At 40.8% G+C, this 24,057-nt stretch overlaps 1 protein-coding gene across 5 annotated transcripts in view; it reads right to left on the bottom strand.

The window, feature by feature from the left end:
- Nucleotides 1-760: 760 nt before the first annotated feature.
- The window catches only part of Cdc2rk (cyclin-dependent kinase 10), a 48,934-nt gene continuing 25,637 nt past the window's right edge, over nt 761-24,057 (bottom strand). For all 5 annotated transcript variants that reach the window (XM_083138592.1, XM_083138590.1, XM_083138591.1 and 2 more), the window contains 5 exons: nt 9,549-9,723; nt 8,004-8,206; nt 6,192-6,638; nt 4,475-4,611; nt 761-917 (listed from right to left, as the gene is read on the bottom strand). In XM_083138592.1, the coding sequence (XP_082994718.1) occupies nt 882-917; nt 4,475-4,611; nt 6,192-6,638; nt 8,004-8,206; nt 9,549-9,723 (998 nt within the window). In that variant the 3' untranslated portion in view covers nt 761-881. The remainder of the gene's footprint in view (nt 918-4,474; nt 4,612-6,191; nt 6,639-8,003; nt 8,207-9,548; nt 9,724-24,057) is intronic.

Raw genomic sequence — 24,057 nt, 5'->3', positions numbered from 1 at the left:
TGCGAATATGTAGGGAATTGTGCACCTTGCAAAAAAATCTCAATAAAACTAGGTTTAGCTAGGTAAGTCCTTAACTGTGCCCAAATTGTGTCGCAACAGGTATGCACTATGACGGGGTGTCTACCAAAATAAATCCAAAATTCTTAACCTTTTATTCCTTTTTCTTAACAATTATTTAATCACCTTCTAGTTAAGTATAGTTGGAAATTAAGAAAATATATTTATATTAAGAAAACACTACCACAAGGCCATTAAGATGAAAACTAAAGGTATACTTTAACAAGAGATTTAGACTTGCTTTAATTATTAGAGCATGTCAGAATTAATACTTTAGACTTCACCCTGGATGGGAATGGCCACATTACTTCCTTACAAAACTTCATGCATACAAGTATATAATTCTTAAGAAACAAAGTGAAAAAAATCTTAACCACAACTTAATACAATTTTAGATTTCCAGATATTCAATTTAATTAAATCCCAGTGTAGGTATATAACAATGTAAATTCACCATTCTGTAAAAAGTAGCAAACAATTCTTGACCACAAGATTATAATTACTTGACTTTCTTGACTGGTAGACACTGTATGACAATTTTTTTTGAGGTTAGAAAGTAAAATATCAGAATGCACTTTTAAAATGGCATTTTTGCAGATTCCAATGTGCCACCTTCACCTTATCATATTTCCGTGTAAATAACCACCTTCCTGTTGCTCAGTGATAGAGGTTGTCAACTGAGGACCACATAAAAATACAGGTATCATTGTTTATTAATTTATTATTACAAAAATGTAATACAATATTTATGAACACAATGTGTAACACACAACACTGTACAGTGCATTTTGAAATGCAAATCAAATGATCTTGGATCCACTTTCTCATTCAATTCGCCTCTTCTTCACCAAAGAACCAAGCTGAAAGAAACAAATTTTGATATCTTACAAACATTCCTTTGCAGAATCAGAAAAGGTCTAAAGTTTGTCAACAGCACAAATATCATATGCTTTAGAATATTGCTGTTGTCTCTTCATAAATAAGACTACTTTACCAGCGTTACGAATTTTCTTTGCAGATAGCTTCTAACGCCACAGGCTAAACATAACATGCCTACATTTTCTGTAGAAACACAGCACTTTCCCAGAGATTTTCTTGTCAGTGATAGATTACCCTTGTTATTACATTACCAATGCACACAGCCATGCATATTTCATATTTGACGGAAATATGAAATCACACTCTAATGTTCATGTTTTTGAAAAGGTGTGAGGTGCATTTTCCTGCTATGTTTTGTCACGAAATAAACTGCAAAATGCAAAATCAACTCTTAAACACGAAACTTAGGATTTACTTAGCAAAGCAACACTTTCTGAAGCCAGAAATATCCTGCAAGTTATGCAAATCATGGAAAGTTGATTTTGCTGTAAATATTTGAGAAGCGAAAGAGGACTCCTTTACACAGCAATAAACTGACAACTACATAAATGTGCTATTTGAAGGAAAATGTTTCATTTGCGTAATAAGTGTAGTTTTTAAAATCAACATTATAACAGAAATGTGCCGTTTTTATTCTGAAATCCAAATTTTTTATTCACCATAAATATGTGACCCTACCTTGCAATATGTTCAAATTTCAAAACGTTCTGATGTAGATCTTAAAATCTTAAAATCATGGTATTGTTTCCCAATTTTAAAACCAAATCTTATATTCGTACATTGTGGTATATTGTAAAAAATCTAAATCTGCTCTGTCAGAGTTCCATGACTGATTTATGAATTTCTTCATACACGTGTGTATAAAGAGCTGCTATGTACTTGCTTGTTTTCTTGAAATCATTACTATAAGTCCTTTTAAAGGTTTTAAAAATGTCCGGGAAAGAATTCTTAACACTTTGTTTTACCACAACCATGATTATTTAATATATTCTGTGAGAAATTATAAAATCTGGATTTCCTATGATTTTGAACAAAACAAATTGTCCAATATTGCGGTTACTACCGTCGGTTACAGTGGTGCAAGGAATGCTGCCATTGGACTCTCGAACAATGGAAATCCATCCTATGGAGTGATGAATCGCGCTACCAGATGTGGCGATCCAATGGATGTGTGTGTGTGTGGCGTATGCCCGGTGAACGCTGTTTACAGGACTGTATCATACCCACAGTGAAATTCGGTGGAGGTCCTCTTGTTTTAGTTCGGGGAAACATGAATGCCGATGTGTACCAAAAGGTTCTGGACAATTCTGCGCTACCGACTTTGTGGGAACAATTCAATATTGGCCCATACCTGTTTTAGCACGACAATGCTTCATGTCATATGGCAGACATTATCAACACATCGTTTGAGGACATGGGTGTGCAAAAACTTGATTGGCCAGCCCAAAGTCCAGATATCAACCCAATTGAACACCTTTGGGACGATTTGGAGCACCGCTTGAGCGCCAGGCCATGCTGCCCAAAAAACACCACTGAGCTGTTTGCCACTTTGCAGGAGGAATGGGGAAGATTCCCGTCGACACGTATCGCAAATTGGTGGAAAGTCGTCCTCAAAGGGTTCGACCAGATTAACGTACTGGTATGGGGTGTCCGGTAACGAATGGCAACATAGTGTATATCCACTTGTTATAACGAAATTGTTTTCATGCAGTGCAAGATTATGTTGTGCACCTCAATAGGTGGACTGTTCAGTACTGTGAATATGCCAGTATTCTAATAGATATTTTAAAAAAAAAAAAAACTCGACGAGAGATTTCTGAGAACTTTAATGAAATTTATTCCAAAGCAGAGAAAGTACAAGGAGACTATGATGAAGAAATGAAGGAACATAGAACACCCAGCCGTCAAATGGGAGGAACATATGCACCATCTGAGAGTAAAAAAGAATATCACAAAGTAAACCATTATCTTCCATTTTTTAACCATTTTGTAGTAGAATTGAACTCACGTTTTTCTGAACACATTGCAAACTTGCAACAACTTATTCCAAAAATGTGAAATGTATATCCTTCATTCATTGGAACAGTGTGTCAGTATGTTGGATGGCCTGGTTGATAGATTGTATTTTGATAGGTTCATCATACCTAGGTCTGCTTTACGTCCCAAGATTTTTCAGGACAATCCTGGAATGATATCATTTGTCCTAGTATCTTTGGGATGCACAAATGTCCTGGAATCGGGTGGGAAAGAAAAACGATTAAGACTACTTTCCTCAACTTTATTTATATTTAAATGCGTAATATTAAAATACTCATTTTACTAAACAATCTAACTGTACATTGAACCGCTCCCTCTCGATAATATAAGAGTTATCAAGTTACAAGAAGATGCTGCAAAGATATTGAACTTCATGATAGCACTGCAGTCTGCTAGCATCACTGAAGTTAAGTTCCAATGCATAGTAAGCTGTTTTCTGTAAACAGTCAGTGCTGTTCAGTCCGCAGTTCTCAAATAAAGTTTCGACATTGTGTGATAGCAGCTTAGTTCATTATGGCACCAAAAAGGAATTGCAAGATTAATGATATATTTCAAAGTGGATTTCTGTTTTGTTTTTTTAAGAAGTGTAAATAATATGATAATGGATATGAACATACACACAACTTTGTCGGGTCCAGCAGCTCCCTCCTGCTCCCCAACAAGCTTCCGGTCAACAGTGTTCCGGATTTTTACTTATGAAATACAGCAACCCTAATCATACCAAAAGTTACATGAACTATAGTGTTGTACAGGATGTTACAGCCATCATGAAGACAGCTGAAGGAAAACAAAACCAGTATGGCTGAGCCGATATAGTTTTGAACCAATGATGATGACAATACTCTTCCCGATTCCCACCGATACCGATACTTGAGAATTGTAACAATTAAAAGTTGTTCAAAATATTGTGTGGAAATATGCTTCTCCAATTATGTGGATCGACTTACCGAGAAATTTCCTTTAAAATATTCAAGAATTAAATCAAAAATTGGTCCAAAGTAAAAGGAAACGTTGAAATTTGCATGATTTACAAGATAATTAGGCTCCACGAAAGTGTTTTTTGATTGGTTGATTGATTTGGTGTTTTAAGTTTACTTTATGCACAGGATGGCTAATCGGGACTGGACCTACAGTTTAAAAGTGGTATCCGAACCGCTATGAGCCTCCACCAGGTATCGAACCTGGGACCCCTTGATTACAAGGCAACGACGCTACCACTGCGCCATCGGGGAAGCCCTCCATGAAGTGTTGTTCCCATTTTTGTTGACCCTGTGAAGGAACAAATTGTCGGGAAAGTATTGGTAAATGATTTCTAACCAATACTTTCTGATACCAATACGCTGGCATCGGTATCAGCTCAGTCCTACAAACCAGCAATTCATTACAGATCTCACTTCAAAACCAATGAAGGAGCAAGCTAACAGGAAATGAAACAACACAAAGCAGCATCAACTTGGAAAGCAACTCTGAAAGTCTTGAGGGATTTTAGTGAAATATTTACCAAATCGGAGATAGCCGGCAGGTGCAGAGATTGGTCCCCGGCTGTGGCAGTCTCCACTGGAGGGACTGGAGCCTGTGGAGCTTTTGACTTCATGTTCCGATGCTGTGGAAAGCTTGGCATCAATTTGGGATCACATGCTGGGGAGGTAAAAATTTGCCATTATTACATAAAACTATGGATAACATGACATCTATACAATGGATTTTGGATTTCAAATTATGCATCTGAATGTGAATTACATTATCTGTAAATGTACTGTAGAGAAAGGTAGACAAAACTAAAAACAATTCAGGCGCTACGCACTTTTCTCAGGAACCAGCATTATTTTATATACAGTCTGTAACAAAGTAACTGCACAACTTAACACAATGGAATGCAAACTGTGTTTTAGGTGATATGTAGGCAATTACGCCACTCATATTTACTTTGGAGTAATCCTGGGCCCTGTTTTATATGTCTGTTAATAATTAAAGCCTGAGGTGCCACAAATTCTCAATCGAGTTCAGATCTGGCGAGTTGGGTGGCCACCACAATCGGTTAATACCCATGACAGAACACCACTCATTCACTGTATGGGCTCTGTGGCAGGGAGCATTGTCATCCTGGAAGATGAAATAATCTAAATTCTCATTTGAGAAGTAATCTCTAGCAGTTTGTAACAATCCATTACACAGATTTTCCACCCGATATTCACATGATTTCCACCAGTAAATATGGCGGAACGTCAGGAACAGGCAGCAGCCATTTGCACACAGACGTCAGATACAGCTGTTGGCAGAGAGCGGAATGAAAGACAGCAGTGCAAAAATAACAAAAATGAATCAAGATGCACCAAGGAACAATCCCAGGTGCAATTTTCCATTGTCTTGCACATTATTACAATGGAAATTTAAATTTAAACATATTTCAATATTCCCCTAATTTTTAGAGGTGGTGCAGTTATTTTGTAACAGAATATATATTAAATACAGGATAAGAAAACCATGAATCCAACTAAGATAAAGCTACACATTTTGAAAAGTGACCTTAAAACATTAAATTTATCAATTAATACAGGACTAGATTAATTCTTGCACTGAAGGGGTCAACCTAAAGAAGGCTTCAGTGGAGCAGCATAAATGATTATGCAATACATTACAATGTCGACTCTACCATATTGCTGAAGATTTTCATATTTGGCTACCAACTGTGCAAAATATATAATGGCTTGTTTATTATTCTGATTTAATGGTACGCATGATACAGAAATCCCACAAATATATATATAAAAAAAATATACTGTACTCATTATTATTTTTTTTAAAAAAAAAGGTAATGGAAATTTCCATCCTAACAATCATGCCATTATACTTTTCTACCTCAGAATTAACTATTGAAAATTCAGGTGCCATGTGAAAATTTTCAGGCACCATGAACTGGGCACTTATTTTGAATCTGTACAATGCACATTATTCAGTATTCAAGTATCCAGATCTCTGAAATCTACAATAAAATACCCAATAACGATATAAGATGTTATCTGGATATTGCCATTCCTACATGTTTTTTGACATTGCATTAATAAGGAATTTAAAGTCAAAATATACTTGTTCACATATTTTAGATCTCCATAGCTACACTAGCTACTGAAGTAAGTTATGGATTTACATGAACATGTGCTCTATTTATTATGACCAGAGGAACCACAAAGCAATAAAACTATATACTGTAGACTTACGCAAAGGTGCTTCCTTGAAATAGGAACTCTGCAAACACTCCTCGGCAGTGGCTCGCTTCTTTGGGTCATACATGAACAAGAAGTTCAAAAGGCGAAGCCCAGCAGCAGAGAGCCATGGGAATCTCTGCTTCAGGTTGTTATAAGGTTGCTGCTTCAGCGTGAAACTCTGGAGCGCTGGCAAATTTGAAAATTCTGGCCAAATTGCATCCGAAGGAGTTCCCAGCAGGTCGACGATGAGCTCCAGTTGATGGAGTTCCGACCTCCCAGGCAGCAAGGGACGGTGACCCAGAAGCTCCCCTAATATGCAACCTGCTGCCCACATGTCGACCGAAGTAGTCTGCGTCCGCGCTTGAAGTAGTAATTCAGGTGCACGGTACCACAAGGTTACCACACGAGGAGTCATCGGACGTAGAGGCAAACCAAACCACCTTGCAAGACCAAAATCAGCTGCAAAAGAGGACGATTCTTCATGTAACCATATTCGTATTCATCAACAAGGAAATGTAGGGTGACCAACCTTCGGCCATGAATTTAAGGACATTTCAAACTTTCAGCATTGAATTTAGTCGAGGCAAATTTTGTGCATTTTTAGCAGTGCTGCATCATCCCACAAAATGTTTATGGAATGGATAACATTAAACAAAAGAATGAATTTAAATTTTATGATATACAGGTCAAAATAGGTAATAAAAATTTACAAATTTGCATTTTTCGTAGTGCTAACCCATATGTATTTGTCCACTGCTGCAGCAGAACTAAGCATCAATCAACTACTACAAGACATGATCACTTCCACCTGCCAAAGGTTAAATGTGCAAGCTCTTGCAGTCGACTTGAAGATTTGTATGGCTCACCGAACTCTGAATGAGTATAAAATTTCGCGTGTTGCTTGATAATGAATTGTTAATGAAAAATATAGCAGAAATAGAATATCAATAAGGGAGCCTAGAGGATTAAAAAAACTAGCTCTAATACGGGAGTTCCTGGGAAATATGGGAGAGTTGGCCACCTTATGGAAGTGGCTAAACCATTCTGATTCCTTATGAAATGTACGGCATTTCATATCAGACAGGTTCAATATCATTTTTCATTAAAATGTTGGTCTACCGGTTTGTGGCAAAACTTTTAAATGATAATTAACTCCTAGTACATAGAATAATGCTCTTAACTTAAGTTTATAGCAGCATCTAAATATATAAGAATCAAAATTCATTGAATAGCTGTCAGTTATATGCACTTTGTTGTTGAGTGAACCCATTACATCATTTATAGTTTATTTCCCCTTTGTGATAAAAAGTTGATTGGCTGATTGATTGATTTGATTTATTTCACAATGGCCTTCGCGATGGCGAAGTGGTAGCATTGTCATCTTGCAATCATGGGGTCCTTGATTTGATACCTGGTAGGCACATAGTAGTTCTGATCCCACTTTAAACTGTAGTTCCAGTCCCAAATACCCTTTCTGTGCATAAAGGGGACTTAAAACATAAAAAAAAACCTCAAGATTAATTTCACTTTGCATTGTGCCACTCTTGCGAAGATGATTGATTGATTTGCTTTATTTTACTTTGCTTTTTGTGCCAGCTTTGGCAAATTTGTGAAGATGGGAAGGAGTGGTGTTATGATGAAATTGATGAATGGATACACACAAACATCCATGCCCAGGCCGAGATTTGAACCCGGGACCCTTGTGAAGATGAGAATGAATGGTTGGAGATTAAATGGATGAAAGGACAATCACAAGCACACATGGACAGCAGAGTGCACAAAGTAAACTGCTGTTGAGTAAAGAAGTCAATAGTCTGGACTTACCAATTTTGACACATCCTTTGTCTGTCATCAGCAAATTTGAAACTTTGAGGTCCCTGTGCACAATGAAGTTTCTGTGCAGGTAGCGTAATCCACGAAGAACTTGCAGCATAATGCATTTGACCTGGGACTCCGAGAAAGGGGCTTGCATGTTGTCCAGCAAACTTGCCAAATCTTGTTCACAATACTCCATGGCCAAAAATATGCTGAAAAAAATAAAAGTAAGACTGATGAATGAAATAACTTGAAATATCTAATAATCAGAAAGGAAGACCTAATGGGAATGTAATTTTAGTACAAAAAAACAACACATGTGGCTGCACCAAGTAAATGGTTCAACCACTAGCATACACAGGATCTTTTTAAAGGACAGTACTGGAATTGTAAAGATGAGTATTGCATTGCTGCGGTTCCGGGGGAGGATACATGACATATTATGTGATTCCCATTTTTAACCTTTGTTTTCAAAGTTATTCAAAGACAAAAATGGCAATCGGCAGGGAAGGGGGGTGTTTTCATTCACTACTTTGGTTTTTCTGCACGTTATTTAGTGCTTTCATTTGAAAATTTAATTTTCTCAAAATTCAGGAGGGGCTGTAGCCCCATTAGCTCCTCCCCTGCCCTTGCATGCCCCAGTGGATACAACTTCAGAATTCAAATGAACATTTGACCTTTATATATTAATAAGAATATTCATAAAATTCATCGTTTATCAAAAGGACCTTGTTTCACATCATCCTTCATCTGTTCAAACATGTCACAAAAGAATATTTCTGTTCATGTCAAACTTTTCAGAGAATATGGAGATGTCAGCACTTACAGTTTAAAAATTATGGTTTTCTTTGTATGTACGCATTGCTTGTAACAGAAAACATCAAGAAACTCTGTGGAAGCAATGATGATTCTGAATTGCTTGACGATATTTGGGATTCATAGTTTTTAAATAAAAAATAATGTGATTAAAATTTTTATCTGAAATAAAAATAAAACAAACTACTGTTTTCACAGTTAAGTTGCTATATTACAACAATATAACATTGACAACATCCATTGTATAAACGATTCTTTTTTATTTAAAAAAAATGTTAACCATCGTTATAACTGTATCTTCAGTCAAACTAACAATAAATGTCTGATGAAGGGAGCGTGTGTTCTCCTGAAACATCATCACAACGAAAAACTGTGTTTTTATGATTGTAATAAGCGTAGACTACAAGAGAAATAATTAAAAATTATGGTGCATAAAACTGATAGCCATACTGGAGTTGATGTGATCAGCCTCTATCTGTCCAAGGTACCCAATAATGGAAATGTCTGATCCCCAGATCTGCTTTATGCAGGGGAAGCATTGGAAACACTCCCACCTTGAATTGTTTGCCAATAAAATTTGTATGATATTACATGTAAATCTAAAAAAATGTCATGTAATTAATACAACCCCCATATTTCTAGTTAGTATTAAGCCCAACTTACAACTAATTTATCCCATGCTTTGAAGAAGACTCTTTTCATTATCTTAAAACACAAATACAAACAATAAGTTCTTACCTCTCAAGGCTTCTGCCCACGACGACCTCTCTCAAGTGGACAATGTTCTCATGGCGACACTGTAAGAGAACAGATATTTCACGTAGACCACTGACTGGAAGGCCGTCCTTTTCATGTTCCATTCGGACCTTTTTCAGTGCTACCACCCGATCAGTCTTAGTGTCACGTGCCCTGTCTGTAAGTACAAAATAGCCACAATAGCAAATCAATCAGTTGATCTACGAAAGATAAATAAAGTGCTGCTGGACCTGCCCATCTCAGCCAACTTTTTAAAATATTTTATTTAAACAAAAACTACTTTAATATTCTAAATTAGACTACTGCATGGGATCAATTTTGCTCGATCATACTCGTTCGAGTTTCCCACAACCGAGTGTATAGAATCAAATATAATTTCAATAATCGTAGAAATATATGTGTAAAAATCCACCCTGGTAGTTTCAGCCCATAATCATCTATTCATTTTCATATATCGCTATGTATTGGTAAGATAGACTAAACTACAGGGTGAGGCAGTCAAACGGGAAGATTAAAAAATGAACAAAAAATAGAGAGAGCAAATATTATTTATTTCTTGAACATGAATGTACTGTACATGAGTGGAAATTACTAGTGTACCTGAAAAATGTTCATTTTTTTAACACTGTGTCAGTAAGATGGCATCCTTGGTGTTACACACATTGTCGGAGTCTCAGCGTAAATCCGCCCATGACGTTCCGTAGCATCTCCAACGGAATGCTGTGGATCCCTTGCCAAATTCGCTCCTTCAAATCATCCCTGGATCTTGGGGGTTGTCCTTGAATACTTTGGATTTGAGGTAACTTCAAAGAAAAAAGTCAGGAGCCAGCAAGTCGGGGGAATGGGCAGGCCACGGAATCTGGGTCATAGTCATCGAGGGCAGGCAGGAAAAAGGTTACAACATGTCAACATAATGTACAGCGTTTATCGTCACCGTGTTACAGTGTTCATTTTCGAAGAAATAGGGGCAGATGATTCCACGAGATGATAATGCACATCAAACTGTTACTTTTTCTGAATGGAGAGGTGTTTCATGGAGAGTGTGTGGATTATTTTCGGACTAATACCGAAAGTTCTGCTTGTTGACGAAGCCACTACAGTGAAAGTGAGCTTCGTCACTCATCCATACGTTGTGAACTCTTTCTTCATGTTCTCCAATAACATTTAACATCTCTTGGCAAAAGCGTATTAGTTTCTCGTAATCTTGAGGTGTCAGGGCTTGCACTACCTGCACCTCGTATGGATTGTAGTGGAGGTCATTCTTCAAAATTCTTCTCGCTGTTCGATTGCTGAAACAAAGTTCTGCACTGTGTCGTCTAGCTGATTTTTGAGGACGTCGTCCTAAGGATGCACCCCTCCCCCCTGATCAATATTCTCTGGGGTCCGGCATGTTTTTTCACTACCACCTCTTTTCTTTGTTGTGCTAGCAGTGGCTTCAAAAGTGCTCACCCAAAGGCCGATAGCGTTAGCAGAAGTCACGGGAGCACAGGGGGTTAACTGAAACTCTCAATGGAAAGCACGCTGAGCTCCAACAAAACTATCAGAGTTTTTGTAATATGCCTTTACAGCAAACGCACACTGCACTCTCGACCATCGCTACTGAAGCTTCCGGCTGTCTAGACACCCAAGGTCATGCCCCACACTCTCATAACCCCCAACCACGCCCGCCAGCCATTCCTGAAATCTTCCTGTTTGACTGCCTCTCACAACGTCATGGGTGGATTTACTCGGAGACTCCAACAATGTGTGTAACACCAAGGACACATCTTCGACACAATATTTTAAAAAAGTGAACATTTTTCAGGTACACTAGTAATTTCCACTCACAGTACATTCATGTTAAAAAAAATAACTAATATTTGCTTTCTCTATTTTTTAAATTTTTTTAAATCTTCCTGTTTGATTGTCTCACCCTGTATATTTTAACATGGAGATGATGACCATTGTGACAAATGTAATCTATATCAAAATAAATTTATCACAAGTTTCCTCACAATTCAGTTGCTCTGCCCCTGTTTTTGATTACGCCATTTTGATGCTTCTTTTTTGGGTGATAAATGTTGTGACAGCAGTACACAATATGGTAGCATGGCTCCGCCCACGCTACTCGCCTGGCAAGTGCTCCGGCACAGTGACAGCAGAACCTCGACGCAGAGTGAGAGCAGAACCTTCGCTGCAGAGAAGAGAACTAAACTGCACACAAACATGTGTAGACACCTGGCGAGCACAATGGATGAAGCAACTGGATTCTCAATATGATCGCTCTACCATGACGAGAAACTTACCGAACTCCAAAAGGAAGTACATGTGATTTTGGAACAAGAAATAAGGTTCCCCTTTTTTCGATTTTTGGAGATGTATGTGCCAATTGAACTCTAGTAATTATCCAGGTACTTTATTTTACGAACTGGAATATTTGGTGGGCGCTTGCTGTTGTATGTAGTGCCACGTTTTGTCAAAAGGAAACGGATGCATGCAAGTTAAAATGGTCTACGTGATTATAGACTATTTGTCGTTGTGAACTAAAGGGTGATCCATAAAGAACGCCGGATTTGAAAAGGACGCCATATTTTTTTTGTTTGGTTGGCAGCATTGTTGGTGCGATTGTTGTTATCAGTTATCATTGAGGTTTTGTGTTGAGAAGCGTTTCAGTTGTTCTACTGTTTGTGTGTGTTGCTAACGCCATGGAAAGGTACAGTAAGAAACAGCGAGTTTTGATTGTCAAAACGCACTACAAGAATGGTGAAAGTTTTGCGGTGACTGTTCGGAAACTCCGTACGATACTTGGTCATCTTCATGCACCGAACGAATCAACTGTTCGTAGGTTGATCAAGAAATTTGAAGAAACTGGATCAACACAAGACATCAAAAGCCCTGGACGCCCTCGAAGTCGCCGGAGTGAAGCAAACGTTGCTGTTGTGCGTGATTCTGTTGCTGTGAGTCCTGCAAAATCGTATCGCCAACATCAATGCAAAGAATCTTGACGAAAGATCTGCACTTGCACGCGTACAAAGGTGCAGTTAACGCAGGAACTGAAACCAGCGGATCATGGAAAACGACGGCAATTTGTTGACTGGATCCTTGAAAGGGAACGAGAGAACGAGGGTTTCGCAAAGCGCATCATTTTCAGCGATGAAGCTCATTTTCATTTAAACGGGTTCGTAAACAAGCAGAATTGCCGAATATGGGGATCTGAGAACCCAAGAGTGATTCAGGAAAAGGAAATGCATCCTCAGAGAGTTACGGTTTGGTGTGGGATTTGGAGTGGGGGTTTGGTTGGTCCTTACTTTTTTGAAGACGAAGAAGGAAATGCTCTGACAGTGAATGGAATTCATTGCCGTGCAATGCTAACTGATTTTCTTTGGCCTCGTTTGGATCAAATGAACATCAAAAATGTATGGTTCCAACAAGAGTTACAACTTGCCACACTTCAGAAGAAACAATCAATCTGCTGCGTGAGAAGTTCCCGGACAGAATAATCTCATTGCGAGGAGACCAAACCTTCCCACCTCAATCTTGTGAATTGACACCATGTGACTTTTTCTTGTGGGGGGTACACCAAGTCACAAGTTTACCAGAATAAACCCTGAAATTTGTTAGAACTTAAGCAAGAAATTCGACATGTCCTCAACACACTAGATGGGGAAATGTGTGATCGGCTCATGGTGAATTTCATGGACCGAGTGATTGCGTGTAGGGCTAGTAAGGGGGGGGGGGGTCATATGCCTGATATTGTTTTCCATGTTTAAACCTTAATATCTCCTGAAGAGAATGGTATGTGTTTTGTGCTTTTTTTTCCAAAAATAAATTTCATTTATAGGAACTTCAAATCCGGCGTTCTTTATGGATCACCCTTTACTTATGTGCGTGTAGGATTTCAAGTTGTAACGAAAGGAGGTAAAATGGAAATGTTTGCAATTCTGCGTAAGTGAAGAAAGGAAGAAAAGTAAGTCGTCGTATTTTTGAGAAGGACAAGTATCAAGAATGTCGTACGTTGATCGACAAGTTGAAGTACTCCAAGTTTTGACGATGCTTTTTTCGGTGTGTGAAGCCAATTAGAAGTACCCGAAATGTCATTGCCGAACGTTTCTCTGAAGTCTGCCCATGGTCGAAGGAGATAGAAGTTTCTGAGGGGTTCCTTCTTACACCTTCTACCTCATTCAACATAGTTGTGGTTCCAGTAAAAATGGAGGATTGCTGAGATTATCGCGTGTTACTTCAGGCAGGAAGATTACGTCGAAGAATGGATACAACAACATGGTGACGAACAGCAAAATATACAGGTACGTGACAAGTGCACAAATTCTAATAAGTACATTAGTGTACCAAAAAGTGCGTCGTTTTTCACAGTAGTTTCGTACTAATTAAAAGGGGCAAATTGTATAAAACTTAAATGGTGAAATTGTTGTTGAACAAGCAAGTACAATAATCTGGCCATTATGATAACGACCTAGTTAGCTTGCGACGGATTTTGTAGTAAAGTAAAACTGAGTGCAACTCATGATTTGAAATTAACGGCATTAAAAGAGCAACATTTTCGGAAACTCTCCACCACGTCCTTTCATTTCCTAATTTTAATTTCAATTGATGTATCTGAGAATTCGAGTAAGTAGCAGGTGATTGGCTAAACGAATATGTGTGAGAAAGTCTTAATGCAATTCCCTTTGATGGAAGTTTGTGAAGTAGTTTGACTGTAAATATATTTTTTTGAATTGTTAAATTGCTAAAATTTGTTCCTGGTCAAATTAATGCATAAGAAAGTATGTCTTGCAGTGCTTGATTGTACCTTTGCTGTATTTGAGTAAACACAGTCTCAATCTGACGCGACTTAAAATTGAAAACTTATTTCTATGCAGGTACGTGCATGTGAAGAAAATGCACAGGAGTTCCGCATACCTGTAAGAATAATTGTTGCGAATAAGTAGTACAAGTGGCCGGGTTCTAAGCCCTCATTTGGGGCTCGAATCATCATGTGGGGCTCGTCGTAGCCTTTTATGATGTATATTTTGAGGACAGAGTTGGCAACACTGTGGGCCCACTGTAGCCTTTTATGAGGGGGGTCTATTGCCCTCTGTTTACATCTGGCAACACTGCCGTAGATTGACAGTGTTGTTAACCTACTGGGTTTTTTTCACTGAGGCTCGAATCATCATGTGGGGCTCGTCGTAGCCTTTTATGATGTATATTTTGAGGACAGAGTTGGCAACACTGTGGGCCCACTGTAGCCTTTTATGAGGGGGGTTTATTGCCCTCTGTTTACATCTGGCAACACTGCCGTAGATTCTTTGACAGTGTTGTTAACCTACTGGGTTTTTCACTGTAAATTTTTATCAAAGGACCTGAGGGGCCCATGTATTTTTTATGTCTGGCAATACTGTTGGGGGCCTAGTGTTGGCGACCTGTGGGTTTTTACTGTAGCTTTTTATGAGGGGGGCCTATTGTCTTTTTTTTATATTTGGCAATTTTATTGGATGTTTTTTTTGAGGCTTGGGTTTTGCCAACCCATCCGAAGAAAATTCCACTATATGATCTTTCACTGGCTAAGCTAACCTACAAATAGGAGTTGGCAACACTGACGAGCATTAAATGATGATTTCGAGCCTCAAATGATGATTCGAGCCTCGTCGGTGTTGCCTACCCACTCTACAAAAATTCTACTATATGATATTTTGAAGCCTTTCACGGTGTATGTTAACCTCACAAGCAGTGTTGCCAACTTGGGGCGAGGCGTAGCCTTTTATGGTGTATGTTAACCCTACCAGCAGTGTTTCCAACTCGTCGTAGCTTTTCACGGTGTATAATTTTTACACGCGCGAGCGTGTATTGTGACAAATGCACTCTCTTATCCTTGAAGGATGAATACATCTTATCGTAATTTTCCAACTGTGGGACCAAATGTTTATATATCGTGACCTTTGTAAACCTCTTTCGGGAACAATGTGTCGCACACACACACGCGCGCGCGCGTGCCTGTATTGTGACGCAAGCAAACAAAAAAAACTTTGCGTGTCATTACAAAAAAAAACTTTGACCGTATTCTTAAATAACTAACAAGGACAATGAATCTTTTTGGCTTCCGCAAACAGATCAACATGGAGACTGCACCGCCAAATTTCAATAACCTCTTACCTTCCGTGTTATCTAAACTCAATGGTTTACTGATTGTTCATCTCAACAGCATTTGGACGAAACTGAATGACGATGTGGGCAAGATGTTTTATGTTTTTAATAACAATTTACATTTCTACGAAATTCCGATCGACGGGAAACTTCAAATCACCGTGAATCCGGAAAACGCAGGCGAAATCAAAATTTCTACCGGCAAGAATATTTTTCGAATCAAGCACGACAAGATGCTTTCTAACATTACGTACGATGTTTCTGCAGGAGATTATCTTTACATGGAACTTCTCGGAGATTACGACAAACTCATTCCTCTTTTTGTAGAATTACGAATCGTCTATTCTATTATAAATAACCGTTAACCAAAAATGCCTAACGACATTTTCGGCAACACCAAGCGTGTAGACCACGCAGAAGAGATTCTCATGTTGGACATTCGAGTTAAGAAGTTGAGGACCGATTTGATTGCTTTGCAGGAGACCTTAAACAAAAGTTTAGAGTCGGAAATCGCTACGCTCCAAACGCAATGTCTCGACCCCATTCTGAAAATCGATTCCGAACTGAAAACGCTCATAAAAAATTATGTCGACGTACCTTCTTACGACAGCGTTCAAAATATACAGTTGAGCGTGGATTCGCTTCAAAATGATTTGGCCAAATTACAGCAATTTCAATCGAAAAATGAAGATTTGGAAAAACTGAAACTCGAAATCGAAGAACGAACTTCCGCAATAGAAAAGAATTTCTCTGAACTTCAAACCGTCGTGAACGATATAGATGCAGAACGCTTACATGTCGTCGTTTCCAAATTACAAGAAGAATTCACCGACACGTTGGCAGAAATCAAATCTAAGTTACAGACTTTGGAAGATACCATGACAAACCTACCATCGTCGGACGAACTGCAGGTCATCGGTAAAAGCGTCGCGAACATAAAAATTCAATTGGAGGCGTATCGAGATTTCGAACACATTCAAACCACCATCGCTACGCTTCAGGCGTCCTTGGAATTGATCAACGAAGAAATTAAAAATATTCACGCTGAAGCAAGAGCGTTGACGAGCATTCAAGACACGTTAAGCACGGTTCAGCAGAAGATCGAATATTTAGAAAATTTGAACGTCGAAACGAATCTCGCTCATTTTCATCACGTACTCGACAACATACAGGGTGACTTGGAATCGTTACGGACGAGCGTGCCTTCGAGCGAAGATTTGGAAAAATTGAAAACGGCGGTGACGGCACTATCCGATTCGAACGACATCAAAAGTTCATTGAGCGATCTCGAGAGTAGGGTGGCCAATCTCCCCACCTCCAAAGAATTGCACGCTTTGAAAAGAAACATATCTCGAATGCTGAAACGACTAGAAACGGAAACGGCGAACGTGGAACAGATTCGAGACGAAATTAGTTCGCTGGTGTCGACGCTGCCCACTTCGCAGAGCGTCGCCGACCTTCACACGCAGTTTACAGAGATGCGAAGCATCGTGAACGATCTTACCGAGAAGAGCTCGAAATTGAATCAAGTCGAGAACCTTCAGAACATTGTCGTCAACATCAGAGATCAAGTTGGAGTGCTGGAATCCACGCAGGAATCGACGCTGGCCTCTTTCGGTGCCAAGTTGCAAGAACTCAACGAAAACTACAAGCAGATGAACGTGGAAGTGAAAATCAAACCGTCGTTTTCTGCCGTAACGGATACCATAGTCGAGCATTTGCTGCCCATCGAAAATAAACTCGGACAAGTTCACAGTAATCTGCTCAGCGTCGACACTAAATTCGCTAAACTGCATTCTCTGCAAGCCATCGAAATCAACAGCGTACCCAATCAACAGAGAATCTCCACGTTCGTCGAAGGTAACAAACTGTACATGTTACATCCTTATCATCCGTACTACAAGTTTCTCCTCGATGGCACGATTCAGATAAACGAATTTTCGTACTGGTCTCACGGCAGAAAAGCTAGCGTTCCTACCATGACTTTGATATCGAATCGTGGTGTCCAGAAAGCAGGAAACATTCCTCTGGCACGTTGGAACGAAACGCGCAACATATATGAAATACACGAAGACGAAGATCTTACCGTTTTCGACGTGAGTGCCGGCGATAAGCTGATCATTCAAAACACGAGCGAAGTGCCACCCTCTTTGAATCCCATCACGCTTGTGCTTCTCTTGAAACGTAATCTCTAAAAAAATGTCTAGGCAAGCCATCGTCGAAGAATTGCATAAACCTGCACGCCGTAACTACGAACGTTTGGCTGTGGTAACCAAGGGCATCGACAACCTCTGTCAAAGCGACCTCGTGGAGATGAGTAGCGGCAATTTGAAAAACGTACATAAATTGAACAAGGGCAACAAGTACCTCCTCACCGTCATAGACACATTTTCGAAATTCGCATGGGCTCTACCTTTGAAAGCCAAAACGGGGACATGCGTCACGGAAGCATTCAAGACAATTTTTCACGAAAGCGGCGGCAGAGAACCACGGTTTCTGCAAACGGACAACGGTAAAGAATTTTACAACGCCGTATTCCAAAAGTTTATTCAAAAACACAAGATTCAACATTATTCGACCTTCAGTCACATCAAAGCCAGCATCGTGGAAAGATTCAATCGAACCTTGAAAACACACATGTGGAAACGATTCACGCTTCGGGGAAATTACAAATGGGTCGACATCCTGCCGGAACTCGTCGACACCTATAATGATACGGTACACAGAACAATAGGCATGAAGCCAGCCGACGTTACCAAGTCCGACGAGCAGCGTTTAATTTCTACAGTTTACTGTCCAAAGTACACACCCACGACAAAAAAAAGCTAAATACAAAATTGGAGACCAGGTGAGGATCAGCAAATTCAAACGCACCTTCGAGAAGGGATTCACAAAAAATTGGAGCACGGAACTCTTTACGGTGGTTCGAGTTTTACCTGGAAACCGACACACGTATATAATAAAAGATAGTAGCAGCGAGATTTTGAAAGGAAGATTTTACGAAGAGGAACTCTCTAAAACAAAACACCCCGACACGTACCTCATCGAGAAAGTATTGCGTAGGAAAGGTGACAAACTGTTTGTCAAATGGCTGGGACTTCCGGAAAAGAGTTGGATCGACGCGAACGAAGTGATCTTGTGAGTACGTGGAACGTGGTGAAGCGTCTACCGGATCCGGAAAGTCAAACAAGAAAAAAAAAGAACGGTGAGTTGCTTCCCGACAGCATCCGCTGTCTGATCGTAGGTCCTTCGGGGTGTGGGAAAACGACACTGCTCGTGGACAATTTTCTCCTCGCACCGAATTGGTTAGATTGGAAGAACAGGCACCTGTACGTGTTCTCGAAAAGTTTGGAGCAATCCAAATACCAGCAACTGATGAAACTGTACGATGGTCTGGACATTGCAACGTTCGCCTCGGAAATAAAACCACTCGACGATTGTCGTGAAAATTCAGTCGTTGTGTTCGACGACGCCATTCTGGAAAATCAAAATGAAATTCGCAACTTTTTCACGCAAGGTCGTCACAAAGGAATGGATTGCTTCTACCTAGCTCAAACGTTTTCCAAAATTCCAAAACAGTTAGTACGCGACAACGCTAATTTCATATGTTTGTTTCGTCAAGATCACACCAACCTCAAGCACGCGTACGATGACTACGTAGGCGGAGACATGAACTACAATCAATTTTCGGAACGCTGCTGCTCTACTTGCTGGAACGGTGACGATTTCGGATTCGCGACGATCGACATGACGAGGAAACCCAACGACGGAAAATACAGAAACAAAATCAACGACTTTCTAAACGTTGCAACGTTGTGAGAAACGACGTGTATAAATAACGTCATGACGAAACGAAAAATCGAAGACGAAAATCTCAAGCTTCGCGATTACCTCGTGAAACGCTTCAAAGGTTGGAAATCCGAGAATCGCGGATTCTACGAAGAGAAGAAACGTCAGGATCAACCTGTGATCGATGCCATCAGCGGTCTAGGTAAAGAAATTAAAAGTGTCACGGAACAAAATAAAAATTTGATCAACGAACTCGTACCGCTCGCAGCTAAAAGTTACGCCGTACCCACACCCATTTCGAGCATTCCTTCGACGCCGTTCGAACTGAAGGATGCACCGGCACGACGTCGAGCCATTGGTAGCATGTCGTCTTCGGATAAAATCGAGTTGGGACCTTTGGCACGAGACTACCTGAGTACGGGGAAATTCGACAAGGATGAAGTGTTCGGATTGTATCCCAGCATGGAAACCAGCGAAGGCGGCGGTGTGGTGTGGAAGATTGGAAAATCAAAGGTGACCTTCGAAGGCAACGACATTAAAGTTAATTTAGGCGAGAAGGATAGTTGGACCAGGTATCCGGGTACGGTGGGACTGTGGGAACTCGTTGCCAAAAAGCAGCCGAAAGATTACACCGACGAAGATTACCAGAGTTACAAGGAAATTTTGATCATGACGGATGCCTTGTACCAGAACAACGACGCCTCGCAGAATAGGGTGAAATCGAGCAGCGGCGAGAAGTACAGGAATCTCATCAAACCGATTTGGAACCAGGTCAAAACAGGCAGCGGCGTCAAACGCTACAACACGTTACCCAAAGAATTCGTTTGGGTGGACGACGTTAGGAAACTCGTGGACCGATTGTTGGTGATAGCCGGCGAAGAGAATGCAGGCAATCGTAATTTCTACAACGAGAAGGTTGGCATCGTGGACATGATCAGCACGAAACTTTCCAACTTCATCGTGAACGACGACAAGGGCATAGGTTACCTGATCAAAATCATCAACACGCTGCCTCCGAAATTTTGGAACGTGGCCGAAGGAAAGGGACTCGTGAACGACATCATCAACAAGTTACCTTTCGAGATGCATCTACCTGGCTACCAGTACTGCGGACCGGGTACCAAACTCGAGAAAAGATTGGAGAGAGGAGACAAGGGTGTGAATCCGTTGGACGCGGCATGCAAAGATCACGACATCGCTTACAACACCACGCAGACGGATCTGAACGCACGTCACGAAGCAGACAGAAAGTTAGAGCACGCAGCTTTCGAAAGGTTCGTGAGCAGAGACGCATCGCTGGGTGAACGGGTCGCCGCACTGGGTACCACCATCGCCATGAACACGAAACAAAAATTGGGGTGGGGTATATAAATAACATACAGTAAAAAAAACAACATGTCTCGTATAACTGATTTGCCGCCCGAGCTACTATGTAAAATATTTAAACACGCAGTAAACGGAGATTGTGAGGATGTAGGGAAACTTGTAATCATAGCAAGAACGACGCCGGAATTTCGCATCCCTTGTGAAATGGTTCTCAAGGACCATCTTCGGGAGATCGGCGGCCTGAGGTGCGGTGATCTCAACATTCTGCTTTCGGCTGCAGGGGAAATATTGAACGAGAGGTTGGACGAACTGCACGAGGCGAGGCAGGGAAGAAGACGGTACACAGTAGATTGGCGCAAGTCTAAGCAGGAGACGGAAGATATCATTACGCACATCATCGCGTTTTCCGAAGCACGGACTTTCTTCCTCTGTTAAAAAAAAAATAATAATATATATACGTGTCAAAAAAAAAAACTTGATATATAAATAACACACATCGTGAAAAAAAATAATCTTCGGTATATATAAATAACACACATCGTGAAAAAAAAACAATTAAATTTCTCTCTAACACTCTGAAATTTTTTTTTTGATATGACGACTGAAAAAATGAGTGATCTCCAAGCATTAAAACAAATGCTAAATTTGTCAGTCGAGTATGTAAAAATTCAGGAATTGGAAGTCGACAAACCTTACACGATAACTTCCGGTTCAATCGTTTCTACCCAGCATGGTCCCAAGGTACGCCTGTTGCTCAACGCACAATACAGTCTATTTTTACCAGATCGATACGCTAACATGTTATCCGACGAGAAGCTATCTATTTTAATCGAGAACAAAACTCGAATCGTGTACAAGGGGACAAAGGAACTTCTTGGCAAGAAAACGAAGCACGTAATAGAATTTGTGTAACGACTGCGAGGCCTTGAAAATATATAAATAACATACCGTAAAAAAACTACACAAGAAAAAATCTCAGAATATATATATAAATAACATACCGTGAAAATAACACATAGAGCATCAACATGAAGCCCAAGGGTGTCGTGCACCAGATACCATACTCCAATCTTAAAAATCTAGGTGCCCTCGATGGGTTACTCACCAAGAAACAACGCGAGAAGAAACGTTCTTGCTTGTCGAAAGGACACGGAATGAAATTACTGCTCAGCACACCTCAATTGAAAAGATTGCAGCGTTCGCGGAAACAGCAAAAGATCGGAGGTTTCATATTCAGCATCCCCGCCATCCTGGCAGCATTGGGGGCCGTGGGAAGTTTGGCCGGCGGAAGTGCCGCCATCGCGAAAACCGTCATCGACTCGAAGAAGAACTAGGCGGAATTGGAAGAACAGAAACGTCACAACCTGGCCATGGAGAAGAAAGGAGGAAAGGGCGTGATGAGAAAGTTTAAAAAAAAGAAACAGCAGCACTCACCAACCGAGACATTGAATCTCTGATCGAGCCGTTACGAATCAAACACTTCAGAGGAGTTTTCATGTCCGACTCGTTACCTTCAACCGTCAAAAGAAGAGAATGCGGAGTAGTCAACTTGGACGGTCAAGAAAATCCAGGCACGCATTGGATATGTTACCACAAAAATGATGATAAAGCATTCGTTTTCGATTCTTTCGGAGGTGTTCCACCTACAAATTTAATTCATTATCTGAAAACGAACAAAACCTCTATATACTACAACGACGAACGCATTCAAGATTTCGGAGACGTGAACTGCGGTCATCTCTGCCTCTCCGTGCTTGCGTTTCTCTCTAAAATAAATAACCCTACGGTCGAAGATTTCCAGAAAGTACTGTGGAACCTGAAACAGCATCACTAGGATGGGCGTGTTCCATCTCACGAGCGAATCTTCAATCTTGAAACTCATGCTGCACGACGACATCGTCTATCCTAAATCCGTGGCTCTGCGTGCATTCTACAGCATGTACCTCATACCTAACGTCACGCAGCACAACAACAAAATTAGCGTCGGAAGCGAACACATCGTCGTCACGCCAGGACAATACAATCTTTCCACTTTGCAAGCTCAATTACCCAAAGGGACGTACCTTTCTCAAAATTCGGTCACGCACAGAGTGGAAATCCTATCCGCGACGGAGACCGTGGACCTGGGCACCATGGGAGAACTTTTAGGTTTCGAGAACAACCACCCAAAACTCGAAGCTGGCATCAAGCACGTAGCAACCAACATTCCTAAATTCTTGGCCATAGAGACTCTGAACGTACACTGCAACGTGGCGGAAGGCATGATCACGAAATCTTCGGACGGATTATTAGGAAGTCACAAGCAGACGGGAATCATAGCCACTTTCAAACCAAGTTCCGAGTTCATGGAACCGATCATCTACACGCCCTCTTCGCCGATCTATTTTCCAGTATGTCGCAACCGCATAGACGACATAGAGTTGGTGGTGACGAACGAGAAAGGAGACGTGGTGGATTTCGCAGGTGCCACTACGACGGCCATCGTGGAGATCAACGTATAATAAATAACCATACATGTAAAATGGAGCAAATCGAAAGTTACGAATTGCAGTCTTTCCCTCCCAACCGTCGCACGTTCGCCAATCTGAACGAAGCGAACAGGGAGATCGAATACGACGTGGACGTAGGCGACGGGTTCATTCATCCTCACAGAGCGGACCTCTACCTTCAATTCGACGTGGTGAAGAAGGAAAACGGAGACGCGTTTCCCGCAGCAGCAAACTTGATACTCGTGGACAATTTCGTGCCTCACCTGTTCTCGCAGGTGGAGGTGAGGAAACACAACACCGTCATCGACAGAATAGATTATCCAGGCATCACGTCGACGGCAGTGGGAACGTTGAAATTATCCAAAACGGATGCAGCGTACTACCAGGCCGGGGGATTCGAAGCCGGGACCAAAATATCGACGAGAAGTCACACGGTGCTCTATCCCATGCGTCTGCTGCCTGGTTTCTTCTCGGACTACAAGGAGATCATGTGGAAGGGAGGACTGAGGATCACGTTTCGAAGAGCGGCCAACGACAACGACGCACTGATGCGATACGCTACTTTGGGTCCGGACGGCACCATGCCGATAGCCAACACTTTACCCGAAGCAGCGAAATGCGTCATCCGGAGCATGGAATTGAGAATGCCGGTGGTGGAATACGAAACGAACTACGCCCTCAAGTACAAAGCGGAGATCTTGAAAAGTCCGCAGGTGCCGATTCACTTTCACGGTTACCAGTGCGTGCAGAAGATGGCGTCGGGAAGT

This window comes from Lepisma saccharinum, chromosome 17 (assembly GCF_977018435.1).
Source record: "Lepisma saccharinum chromosome 17, izLepSacc3.1, whole genome shotgun sequence".
Taxonomy (NCBI): domain Eukaryota; kingdom Metazoa; phylum Arthropoda; class Insecta; order Zygentoma; family Lepismatidae; genus Lepisma; species Lepisma saccharinum.
Note: the sequence above shows the minus strand (reverse complement) of the source record. Positions and strands in the feature narration are given on the sequence as shown.